Source organism: Staurois parvus, unplaced genomic scaffold (assembly GCF_062004578.1).
Source record: "Staurois parvus isolate SC_StPar_1 unplaced genomic scaffold, SC_StPar_1.0 ptg000975l, whole genome shotgun sequence".
Lineage (NCBI taxonomy): Eukaryota > Metazoa > Chordata > Amphibia > Anura > Ranidae > Staurois > Staurois parvus.
Window position 1 is genome coordinate 764,404 of NW_028318771.1, and position 13,662 is coordinate 778,065.

At 42.1% G+C, this 13,662-nt stretch overlaps 1 protein-coding gene across 1 annotated transcript in view; it reads left to right on the top strand.

Moving 5' to 3' along the window:
* Positions 1-13,662, top strand: part of FBXL18 (F-box and leucine rich repeat protein 18) — a 180,855-nt gene that overhangs the window by 92,916 nt on the left and 74,277 nt on the right. Inside the window, exon 3 of the mRNA XM_089657202.1 lies at positions 2,178-3,703. Within this exon, the coding sequence (XP_089513328.1) occupies positions 2,178-3,703 (1,526 nt within the window). The remainder of the gene's footprint in view (positions 1-2,177; positions 3,704-13,662) is intronic.

Genomic DNA, 13,662 nt, shown 5'->3' on the forward strand with positions numbered 1-13,662 from the left:
GAACTTTAAGTAAACAATACAGTTCTCTCCCCTGTCAGCTCCTGCACACGGCTATGTATGACTTTGCATAGCAGAGCCATAAAAAGCAGTGTGCTTACAGTGAAGCACAGACATACAGCACACAGTTAACACCTCACCTGTTAACCCCTTCCTACCCAGTGCCATTAGTACAGTGTCAGTGCTTTTTATTACAGTTAGTTAACAAAACAGTTCTCCTCCCTGTCAGCTCATGCACATTGCTTTGCATGCAAAGCAGTGTGCTTACAGTGAAGCACAAACACAGCACATGATGTAAAACAGCACACAGTTAACCCTTTGATCGCCCCAGATGTTAACCCCTTCCTGCCCAGTGCCATTAGTACAGTGTCAGTGCTTTTTATTAGCACTGATCACTGTATTGGTGTCACTGTGGATGTCAGTGACACCAAGCCAATTCCCCCTAATGTCAGAATGCCCCCCACAGTCCCGCTATAAGTCACTGATCGCCGCCATTACTAGTAAAAAAAAAAAGAGAAAAATCCCAGTATACCGTCATTTGCAAACGCTATAACTTTCACGTAAACCAATTAATTTACATGTATTGAGATTTTTTTTTAGCAAAGACGTAGCAGAATACATTTTGGCCTAAATTTATGACAAAATTTAAATTTTTTACTGGACATGTTTAATAGTAAAATGTCAAAAATATTGTTTTTTTTTCTCAAAATGTTTTTTTTTTTTTTATAATGCAAAAAATAAAAACCGCACAGGCGACCAAATACCACCAAAAGAAAGCTCTAATCGTGGGGAAAAAAAGGATGTAAATTTAATTTGGGTGCAGCATTGCATGAATGCGCAATTGTCAGTTAAATGACTGCAGTGCTGTAACAAAAAAAAATGGTCTGGTCAGGAAGGTGGGTAAATCCTCTGGAGGGCAAGTGGTTAAAAAAAACCAATAAAACAATAACTAAAAAAGCTAGGTCGGACCCTTTGGGGTTTATTTACTAAAGCTGAAGAGTGCAAAATCAGGCTCACTTTTGCATAGAAACCAATCAGCTGCCAGGTTTTATTGCCAAAGCTTAAGCTTAGAAGCTGATTGGTTTCTATGCAGAAGTGAGCCTGAACTTGTACTCTCCAGCTTTAGTAAATGTGAAAGGGGCTTTCTTCTGTAACATTGCCTAAATGAGATATTGTGATCAGAATAGATTATTTTAATGTATTTTATTGACCGTGTATGCCACTATAATGTCAGGCATGAATGGAGTCAGGGCTGCTGTTGGAAACCATGGGGCCCCATACAGCCAACCTGACAGCCCCAACCAAAAAATAAACACAGTTTACTATGCTCAGTTATGAACACAGTGAGTGATCAGTACTGATCACTCATTGTATTCATTCAGGAAAGGAAGGGGCTGGCAAATGTGACATATTTACTGGACCCTTCCCCGACTCTCCATCCTGAAGGATCCTATTGTGTGCTTGCAGCTGCCAGAGGAGAGAAGCCGGCAGCACTGCAGGGATGGGGGCTCACAAGGGGGCCTGGGCAGCAGGGGGAAACGTTTGGTGCAGAGAAAGGGTGGTGGGTGCGACAGGGGGGGCAATTACTGGAACCCATCCCCTGTATGGCTCTCTCTGCAGCAGCTGAAAGCCAGAGGGAGGGAGAGAAGAAGCCAGCTTTCAGCTGCTGCATAGAGAGCCATACAGGCGATTGGATCTAGTAATTCACCCTCCCCCCCCCCCGCTATGCCAATCACCCTCCCTGCTCACATGTGATTTACCCAGCATTCTGGGTCCACCTGCTGGCCTGGGCCCCGTAGAGGAGGGCTGGTGGTACCCCCTTATCCTGAATGGTGTACATAGGCAAAAGCTGAAAATGGTGAACTGGGCCCTTTTCTTTGGAGCTAATGCATGTTCCTAAAGTGAACTGATCAACATTTACTTTTCTGGCTTTATGTAAAATAATTTGTTCACTGCTACAGTCTTTGTGACTCATTTCTCTGCAGAATCTGCTTTCTATAGTTCCTCTTCTATCCCAGTGCATCTGCTGCAGTTATCTTTGCCTGCAGCAAGGTTGATGGTATAGAAGGCCAGTAAATGACTGCTGTGGAGAATGTGTTTGTCTCTCTCTCCTGAGAATGTTTTTGAATCTTACCTACACAGCTGCTTTAAAAGTTCTTTTTCATTTTGTTTTGTTTCAGGCCCATGATGAACAAGTGAAGCAAACGCTGAAAGTAATATGTAGGGACATTTCTGAACTAGACATAAGTGGGTGCTACTGGTTGTCTTCACCAACAGTGGACATGTTATCACACTGTAAGAAGCTAACTAGACTGGATATGGAAGGCTGTTCAGTTACATCCTTGCGCCTTTCGAAAATTCTTTCAGACCTTCATCATCTGCGCTCATTGTCTGTTGATATCAATGCAGGGTTTGATGCAGGAAAGCTAAGTAGTGAATGCAAAGCAACACTCAGTCATCTAGAGGAACTGAAACAAACTGTTTTTGTACCATCCTATGGAGTTGTACCATGCTGCACTAGTCTCAAAAGGCTTCTGCTCTATTTTGAAGTCTTGGACAGAACACGCGAAGGAACAGTTATGTCTGGGCAACTGATGGTTGGAGAAAGCAATGTACCCCATTACCAGAATCTGAGGCTGTTCTATGCCCGTCTTGCTCCTGGTTATATAAATGAGGAAGTTGTCCGCTTGTATTTAGCTGTACTTAGTGACCGGACACCAGAAAATCTTAGATCTTTTCTCATATCTGTCCCAGGTAGCTTAGCGGAAAGTAGAGCTACCAAAAATTTGCTTGAATCCATGGCAAAGAATGTTTCTTTGGAGGCATTTCAGTTGCCTAAATTTTGGTTGAATGGATCTGCCTTACTTCAACACATGAAATTTAGCTGCCCATCATACTTAAATTTTAGTGGCTGCATGATTTCTGGTCTTCAGCTTACACAAAGAATTTTAAATGGTGGAAAAGATTGTAAAAGCCTTATCAGTTTGAATCTAAAAGGCTGTGCCTTATGCCTCATTCCCAACTTGAATTCAAGAAAACCGGAAGACGATATAGATGGCTCTATTTTGGAAAATTTAATATCTGCTTGTTCCAATCTTACACACCTGAACCTTTCATCAGCACATCATCACAGTTCAGAGACTTCAGGAAAGCATCTGTGTGAAATTTTATTACAACTAAAAAGCTTACGTTCTCTTTCTTTGCCAGTGTGTGCGGTAGCTTACAGCTGCACGGCACTATCTACTTCCAGTGCTGCCCCACCTATGTTTGGCAAAAAGGTTCGGGTTGGGGTGAATACTTGTCCAAAACTACCTGAAGGGCAGAGTATGGCTAAGCAATGCCCTGTCTTCTGGAAACTTCTGAAGGGAACTCCAGTTCTGAAAGACTTGGAAATTATTGGTTCAAACTTTTATTCTGTTATGCCCCGGAACGATCCAGCAATACGCAACACTTACCCACCTTGCAAGCGTTCACATGCTGTAGGGGATGCAGAAGTGGCAGCAATCAGCCAGCTTTATTATTTGGAAAACCTTACACTGGCACAGCTTCCAGGAATAGTAACAGGTTCCAGCCTAGTAAACATTGGCATAACCTGCCAACAACTGTGCAGTTTATCACTGGCAAATATTGGTATGATGGGCAAAGTAATGTACATGTCTTCACTGTGTGAGATGCTGACACACTGCAAATGTTTAAAGGATCTAAGGTAAGAAATATTAACCCACATTTGATACTAGTGGTCCCTGTTAATGACTAATTAATTGAAAGCCTAAAAGAACAATATCCTTAAGCTGACTATACATTATACAATTTTCTTATTCAATTTCCTTGAGATTTACCTTCAACTGTGTAGTGCAAGGGACTGCCTGATTGTACACAGATTGAAAGTGTTTGTTTAGATTTGACCTCATTATATGGTTTTGGTAAATCTAAAGGGACATTGTATAAGAAGATCGAATTATGTATGGCCAGCCCAAATAGTTCTATCAAACCTGTACTTATTGCTGTTTGGTAGAAAGTCACAACTATCTTACATTTACTTTCTCCTTCACTCCCTTCTTCCTTAGTGCTAAGTTGAAGAGCCTACCTTCTATAGTCACATGACCAGTCCTATTAAAATAAGAGGCAAAACTACTTGGAAAAGCAGAATGCTAATCACTTTAGCAGGAGATTACATTTCAGGGAGCATATTATACATGTACAATTAACAGAATGCCCTCAACTGACATGGTTAAAAAACATTTTATTTTTTTCCTCCAGTTTAGCAAATCAAAGCTGGTTGTAAATTAAAACAGAAATACAATTGTAATCCTCATAAAATGGCTTGTGCAGTAATTATATAGGTTATATAAAATGGGTTGCAACAAAAGTGGTGGTACCCTTTAGTTTTCCTATCTAACATTTAAATTAATTAAAAAATGTCTGCATAGTTCAATATTAGGTTCTTTTCTAATTCACCTTGTTCCATAAATCTGATTTTTAATCAGTTAGCAATTATAAATACAGTTTTTTAGTCCAGCTTTCTCTTTGACTTGCCGAGTAATAAAGGTTAACATTTTGGTAGTACTCCATTAAGGGAAGGTTTTCTGTTTTTTGAGTCCGTGTACTGAAAACTGATATATTTTAGTTTCTAAAATGAAACTAAAATATGATGCATGAAAATGAAACCCCCCTAACAGTTCTCAGATCTGCACACCTGCCACAGCAAGAGCAAAGGGATCCCACTCCCCAGTTAGAAGTTTTTGCATGTCCCCACTCTTGAAAATATCTAAGTAATTTCTTTTAAATAGGAAAAAGAAATCAGTTTCTCTGTGAATTTTAATAGAAAATGTAATGAAATAGTCAATTGAAGTGCAACTACACTGAAGGTTACACTTTAAGGTAAAGTTGTCTTTGATAAACTGGAATGTAACAACGGTTCAAAACACAAAAGTAATATCTGTACTTTTATCACCCGTAAAAACCTGGCTGCTGTTCTTTAGTAAATATTCACCATTATTATCATTAAAGGGATATTACTATTTTAGGGATAAAAAATATTTCAATATTTTCTGTAAGCAGTTCATTGTTTTTTTTATATTGGGCCTACAAGGAATAATAGTGTCTTGGAGGGGACTAAGTTGACACTTGCATTTTCAGTCAAAACACAACTAGAGGCTCTGACCTGGAGTGCAAAGATGATGGTGTGGCACAAGCCCTGAATGGAAAACCTGAAAATCTGTAGTGTAGGTTTACTGGAAACAAGATTACACTGATCATTGAGCAGATGGGTACCAGATGACATGGCAGGACACTGAGTAAAAGCTCAGGCTAAGGTCGAGCTCAGATAAATGGGATCATAGTACAGGTGCAAAGTCAGAATGAAGGCTAGGTCAGTAACAATCGAGCAACGGCAGCACCAAATCAGCCTGCAGATGTGTATGCAGGCCAGAGTTGGGAATAATCAAGCAGCAGCAGAGGTACAAAATCAACAGGCAAACATATACAGTGGGGCAAAAAAGTATTTAGTCAGCCACCAATTGTGCAAGTTCTACCACTTAAAAAGATGAGAGAGGCCTGTAATTGGCATCATAGGTAGACCTCAACTATGAGAGACAAAATGAGAAAAAAAATCCATACAATCACATTGGCTGATTTGGAAAGAATTTATTTGCAAATTATGGTGGAAAATAAGTATTTGTTCAATATGAAAAGTTCATCTCAATACTTTGTTATATATCCTTTGTTGGCAATGACAGATGTCAAACGTTTCCTGTAAGTCTTCACAAGGTTGGCACACACTGTTGCTGGTATGTTGGCCCATTCCTCTATGCAGATCTCCTCTAGAGCAGTGATGTTTTGGGGCTGTCGCTGGGCAACACGGACTTTCAACTCCCTCCAAAGGTTTTCTATGGGGTTGAGATCTGGAGACTGGCTAGGCCACTCCAGGACCTTGAAATGCTTCTTACAAAGCCACTCCTTCGTTGCCCGGGCGGTATGTTTGGGATCGTTGTCATGTTGGAAGACGCAGCCACGTTTCATCTTCAATGCACTTGCTGATGGAAGGAGGTTTGCACTCAAAATCTCAAGATTCATGGCCCCATTCATTCTGTCCTGTACATGGATCAGTCGTCCTGGTCCCTTTGTGGAGAAACATCCCCAAAGCATGATGTTGCCACCCCCATGCTTCACAGTCGGCATGGTGTTCTTTGGATGCAACTCAGCATTCTCTCTCCTCCAAACACGATGAGTTGTGTTTCTACCAAACAATTCTATTTTGGTTTCATCTGACCATATGACATTCTCCCAATCCTCTTCTGGATCATCCAAATGCTCTCTACCAAACTTCAGACGGGCCCGGACATGTACTGGCTTAAGCAGGGGGACACATCTGGCACTGCAGGATCTGAGTCCCTGGCGGCGTAGTGTGTTACTGATGGTAGCCTTTGTAATGTTGGTCCCAGCTCTCCACAGGTCATTCATTAGGTCCCCCCCTTGTGGTCCTGGGATTTTTGCTCACCATTCTTGTGATCATTTTGACCCCACGGGGTGAGATCTTGCGTGGAGCCCCAGATCGAGGGAGATTATCAGTGGTCTTTTATGTCTTCCATTTTCTAATTATTGCTCCCACAGTTGATTTTGTTCACACCAAGCTGCTTGCTTATTGCAGATTCAGTCTTCCCAGCCTGGTGTAGGTCTACAATTTTGTTTCTGGTGTCCTTCGACAGCTCTTTGGTCTTCAGCATAGTGGAGTTTGGAGTGTGACTGTTTGAGGTTGTGGACAGGTGTCTTTTATACTGATAACAAGTTCAAACAGGTGCCATTGATACAGGTAATGAGTGCAGGACAGGGGAGCCTCTTAAAGAAGAAGGTACAGGTCTGTGAGAGCCAGAAATCTTGCTTGTTTGTAGGTGACCAAATACTTATTTTCCACCATAATTTGCAAATAAATTCTTTCCAAATCGGCCAATGTGATTGTCGGGATTTTTTTTCTCATTTTGTCTCTCATAGTTGAGGTCTACCTATGATGCCAGTTACAGGCCTCTTTCATCTTTTTAAGTGGTAGAACTTGCACAATTGGTGGCTGACTAAATACTTTTTTGCCCCACTGTATTTGAGAGTGCAAAGTGAGATCAATATTGGAAGGCCAAGACAGGTCACAAGGCAACCTGAATTAGTAGCAGCAAAAATGGCAACACAGGTCTGGTTACATGGAATGGATGAAAAACATTCTGCAATTTCTTCAAGTAATGCCGAGCCTTAAATAAGCTGTTTAGTGTCACTAATACTGGGCTTGTGCACACCAGGCTTTGGCCCCATGTGTAGAGCCATGGGTTTAGATATTCGCTTAACCATGTGCTTGCACTGGCTTTTTACATGTTGGTCAGCAGAACTTTCCTGACAACTGCAAAATGAAGTGTGAATTACTGAGCATTGAACACATTTTGTGTATTACTATATCCATCAGAACAACATATTGTCATCACTTTGTTTTTCTAGGTGAATCTTGCATATTAACGTTGCAATATTCCCATGCCTATTTCTTATATCCACCCAAAATATTTTTCTTTTGTCCATAAAACACAGGTACAAAAATGTACAATCTTAGCAAGAGGTGAAGAGGTCTTGCCTCAGGTACAAAAAGTCTGGCGCTGTAAATCAGGCATGCCCACTCAACAGTCCAAAATTACACTTTGGGTTAATGTTGCCAAATATAATATTATAGCTAAATTCGCAAAGCTGTTTTCTTGTACATTAGGCCTGGGTTCACACTTCTGCAGTGCGGAACATTGCACGTGATTTGCACTGGAATCGCACCGCATTCCTGTGCATATCACATACAAATTTTGTGCTGTGCAATTTGAGCCATCCATTATGTATGGCTCATATCGCACCGCATCCGCACAAAAAAAGGTGTGCAGGACCCTTTTTTTTTGGTCCGAACTAGAATTGGATCACATGGGCATTCACACCCATGTGATCTGATTCTGCACATCACACCGCGCTATGCAAACCAATTTCGGGGTGTTGTTAATATAAACACATGCAGCGGTTCACATGAACAGGGTGAGATTTTGATGCTTTTGCACAAGATTTTTGGGCTAAATGGTAATTCCTTCTAAACATTTTGGCTTCCAGGGAAAAGAACTCACCCCATTTCTGGACCATCACATACACCTGATGCTTAAAACCAGGTCCTCCTTTACCTTAAAACCAGGTCCTCATGATGGATTCCAGCCTGGTAGGCTGGGGAAGAGTCCTGGACACCCTCTTGGTGCAAGAGACTTAGTTGACAGAGGAAGTTTGTTTCCTGATCAACATTTTGGGACTTTTGCAATTTTGGTTCTGTTTATAGCACCAAACCTCTCGACTGCAAGGTCACCTGACCAGGATTCAGTCAGAAAATGCCATGGCAGTGGCTTTCATCTGCTACCATGGAGAAACAAGAAGTCTCCTAACTGAAAGAGAAGCTGACCAGATTCTGGCTTGGATGGAACTTCATATCCCAGGCATGTAAAATTTGCAGGCGGGCTTCCTCAGTCATCCCCATCTGGATTTGGGTGAATGGTCTGTTCACCCCAAGGTGTTTCAGGACCTCTGTCAAAGGTTTTGGATGTAGATCCACTCAAAAATAAACTGTGTGAGTTTGCCTCCAGGTTCAGGAATCCCTTGCCTTCACAGTGAATGTTGTGGTGACTCTGTAAGATCAGTTCAACCTGATCTACACCTTTCTTCCTCTAAAACTCCTTTTTTGCCTGCTATGCAGGGTCAAGTTGGAAGGCATTCTGGTGATTATCATTGTGCCAACCTGGACCAGGCAGACATGGTTCTTGTTAGTCTCTATTGGTTCTCCCAGATTGCCTGGATCCTCCAAACCAAGGACTAGTTTACCATCTTGCGTCTTAGTTGCTGGCTTTAATGGCCTGCCCATTGAAGGCCACATCCTGAGAATTAAAGACTTATCTGATTCAGTAATTCAGTAATCCCTATGCTTTTGAAAGTCAACTTTTCACAGAGTACTGTATACCATCACACTTGAAAAGTCTATTCTTATGGTGCAAAGCAAGGAATTTCCATCTCAGAAAGTGCTCCATTGAAAGATTCCAGTCTGTTCTTCAGTCTGGACTAGGTCAACATCGTCTGGCCTTGAGTACCAGCAAGGGTCAAATCTTGGCCCTGGCAATTTTCTTTCAAAGACCGCTTGCCTCTCACTCCTTAGTGAGTCTTTGTACAAGGAGTCATGCAAAATGTTCCATCTGTACGTTCTCCAGTGACTCAGTGGGATCTCATCCTAGTTCAGTTACTTCTCTAGAACGTGCTCTTTGAACCTATTGGGGACATTTTTCTGTCTACTCTCACTTACAACGTTGCCTTCCTTATCACTATCGCTTTGACAAGGCAAGTCCCTGAGTTGGCTGCCTTATCCTATAAAGGACAGAGACAAGGTTGTCTGAGGCCTAAGGTGTTTTTTCTCAGTAAGGTGGTTTCTTCCTTCCACCTTAACCAGGACATTGTCCTCTCATCCTATATTCCATATTCTGTCTTGCAACATCCCAGGGAGATTTCTGTCCCCTGGTATGTCATTGTGCACTTCAGTCTTATCTTGCAGCTACAGCTACTTTTAACCAAACTGACTCCTTTTTTTGCCATTCCAGAGGGTCCCTTTAAGGGACTGGCTTTTTGCTGCATTATCGCCAGGTGGATTCAGTAGCTCATTCCTTAAGCCTATAGATTTAGGGTTATGGTTTCACCTTGCCCTGTCAAAGTACACTCTACACGTTTATTAGTGCTTTATGGGCTTTTCGGCAATCGCCATCTGGGTTTTAGGGTTTAAGGTTCTTTAGGCAGCTCTACTGAACCACCTTTTGGTAATGTACTGTTGCTACTTGCACTGCTTTTAGACATCCCTATGTACCTGAATTACTATCTTCTGTCATTTAATCTATGGTCAAAGTATATGTTATGTCATTGGGAAGATTAGTGTACCACTGTTTATCTGCCTCATGTGGACACCCCCTTGCACCCCCAGTTCTATAAGCCCCTTATGCAAGAGCAGAGGTCATGTGTATTCATAATTAAAAATATATATATATACATACACCGTGAAGGAAATAAGTGTTTGTTCCCCTGCTGATTTTGAATGTTTGCCCACTCACAAAGAAATGATCAGTCTAAAAATCGAATGGTAGGTGTATTCTAACACTGAGAGACAGGATAGCAACAAAAAATTCAAAAGAAATGCATGTCTAACAAATTATGCACTGATTTGCATGTTCATGAGGGAAATAAGCATTTGATCCCCTTCACAAAACATGACTTAGTACTTTGTGGCAAATCCCTTGTTGGCAATCACAGAGTTCAGACGTTTCCTGTAGTTGGCCTTCAGGTTTACACACATCTCAGAAGGAATTTTGGCCTACTCCTCTTGGCAGATCCTCTCCAAGTCCTTGAAGGTTTGGTGGCTGATGTTTGGCAATTAGAACTTTCAGCTCCCTTCACAGATCTTCAATCTGATTAAGGTCTGGAGCCTGGCTAGGCCACTCCAGGACCTTAATGTGCTTCTTCTTGAGCCACTCCTTTGTTGCCTTGGCCATGTGTTTTGGGTCATTGTCATGCTGGAACACCCATCCGCGACCCATTTTCAATGCCCTGGCTGAGGGAAGAAGGTTCTCACCCAAGATTTGATGGTACATTGCCCTGTCCATCGTCCCATTGATGCGGTGCAATTGTCCTGTCCCCTTAGCAGAAAAACACCCCCAAAGCAGAATGTTTCTACCACCATGTTTGACAGTTAGGATGGTGTTCTTGTGGTCATAGGCAGCATTCCTCCTTCCTCCTCCAAACACGGTGAGTTGATTTGATGCCTAAGAACTTGATTTTGGTCTCATCTGACCACAACACTTTCAACCAGTCCTCCTCTGCATCATTCAGATGTTCAGTGGCAAACTTCAGATGGGCCTGGACATGTGCTTTCTTGAGCAGAGGGCCCTTGCGGGCACTGCAGGATTTTAAATCCTTGTCGGCGTAGTGTGTTACCAATTGTTTTCTTGGTAACTGTGGTCCCAGCTGCCTGGAGATCATTGACAAGATCCTCACGTGTAGTTCTGGGATGATTCCTCACTGTTTTCATGATCATTGACTCTCCACGAGACGAGATCTTGCATGGTGCACCAGACCTAGGGAGACAGTTGTTTTGTGCTTTTTCCATTTGCGAAGGATTGCACCAACTGTTGTCACCTTCTTACCAAGCTGCTTGGTGAGAGTTTGGTAGCCCAGTCCAGCCCTGTGTAGGTCTACAATCTTTTCCCTGGCATCCTTGGACAGCTCTTTGGTCTTTGCCGTGTTTGAGAGTTTGGAATCTGATTGTTTGATTGCTCCTGTGGACAGGTGTCTTTTATACAGGTAAAAAAATGAGTTTAGCAGCACTCCCTTTTAAGAGACTGCTTTTAATCTCAGCTTGTTACCTATATGAAAGACACCTGGTAGCCAGAAATCCTGCTGAATGATAGGGGATCAAATACTTATTTCCCTCATGAACATGCAAATCCGTACATAATTTGTTAGACATGCATTTCTTTTGAATTTTTTGTTGCTATTCCATCTCTGTGTCACAATACACTTACCATTCAATTTTTAGACTGATAATTTCTTTGCGAGTGGGTAAACATTCATAATCAGGAGGGGATCAAATACCTATTTCCTGCACTGTAGCAGGACTGTGATCGTACAGCGGCCTATCTGACACTAGCGGACACTGAGTGGGAACTGGCTAACTGCCACTGACATCTCCAATGACATATATTTATATATATATATACACACACACACTGTATTGCCAAAAGTATTGGGATGCCTGCCTTTACAAGCACTTGAAACGTAATGGCATCCCAGTCTTAGTCCGCAGGGTTCAATATTGAGTTGGCCCACCCTTTGCAGCTATAACAGCTTCAACTCTTCTGGGAAGCCTGTCCACAAGGTTTAGGAGTGTGTCTAAGGGAATGTTTCACCATTCTTCCAGAAGCACATTTGTGAGCTCAGGCAATGATGTCAGACACAAAGGCTTGGCTTGCAGTCTCCGCCCTAATTCGTCCCAAATGTGTTCTATCAGGATGAGGCCAGTCAAGTTCCTCCACCCCAAACTTTCTCATCCATGTCTTTGTGGACCTTGCTTTGTGCACTGGTTCGCAGTCATGTTGGAATAGGAAGGGGCCATCCCCAAACTGTTCCCACAAAGTTGGGAGCATGAAATTTGTCCATAATGTCTTGGTATGCTGACGCCTTAGGAGTTCCCTTCACTGGAACTAGGGGACCAAGCATAACCCCTGAAAAAGAACCCCACACCATAATCCCCCCTCCACCAAACTTTACGCTTGGCACAATGCAGTCAGGCAAGTACCGATCTCCTGGTTACTGCCAAACCCAGACCTGTCCATCAGATTGCTAGACAGAGAAGCGTGATTAGTCATTCCAGAGAACACGTCTCCACTGCTCTACAGTCAAGTTGCAGCGTGCTTTACACCACTGCATCCAATGCTTTGCATTGCACTTGGTGATGTAAGGCTTCGATACAGCTGCTCGGCCATGGAAATCAATTCCATGAAGCTCTTTATGCACTGTTGTGCTAATCCGAAGGCCACATGAAGTTTGAAGGTCTTTAGCTATTGACTCTGCAGACAGTTGGTGACTTCTGCATTGTGCACTTCAGCGTGTGCTGACCCCACTCTGTCATTTTACATGGCCTACCACTTTGTTGCTGAGTTGCTGTCTTCCCAGTTGCTTCCAGTTTGATAAAACACCACTAACAGTTGACCGTGGACTATTTAGTAGCAAGGAAATTTCACAGATGGACTCATTTGTACAGGTGGAAACCTATCACGGTACGACACTTGAATTCACTGAGCACTTGAGAGAGACCCATTCTTTCACAAATGTTTGTAGAAGTCTGCATTTCTATGTGCTTGATTTTATACACCTGTGGCCATGGAGGTGATTGGAACACCTGAATCCAATGATTTGGAGGGGTGTTCCAATACTTTTGGAAATATAGTGTGATATATATATATATATATATATATATATATATATATATATATATATATATATATATATACACACACACAGTGAAGGAAGATCAAAAAGAGCAGAGTGTTTGTCAACATTTCGATGAAGTTCAGTTCATCTTTCTGAAGACACTACAACATGAAAGTGGAAACAGAGTAATAAACCCAAAGTCCCACCCACCAACACCCCCTAGTGATGACCTCACACAGTGCGAGAGTTAAAAGGCACATACAGGGAAGAGGTTAAAGAAAGGTCACAAGTAAATCCCAATACTTTATCAAAAAAGCAGAATATATGTAACCCTAGCTGAAATCAAGCTCAGAAATGGCTCCTAAATAAAAATGGCAAATTGCAGAAAAAGTGCAACAAAGCATATAATGAATACTCACAAGGTGGCTGCCCAAGCACATGCCAAACACCAGGCAGGAATGGACCACTCATAATAAGTACCATGAACATATAATAAAACAACAAGTGATGTGCTAGGACAACATAGCAACAAATAAAAAATGACTGAATAGCCACAAAAATTCTACCCAAGACCAAACACCCCCACCTGTGCCAAAAGTAAACCATTGTAGGAGTGTGAATACCACCCAACATAAGACAATAGATTCACAGAAA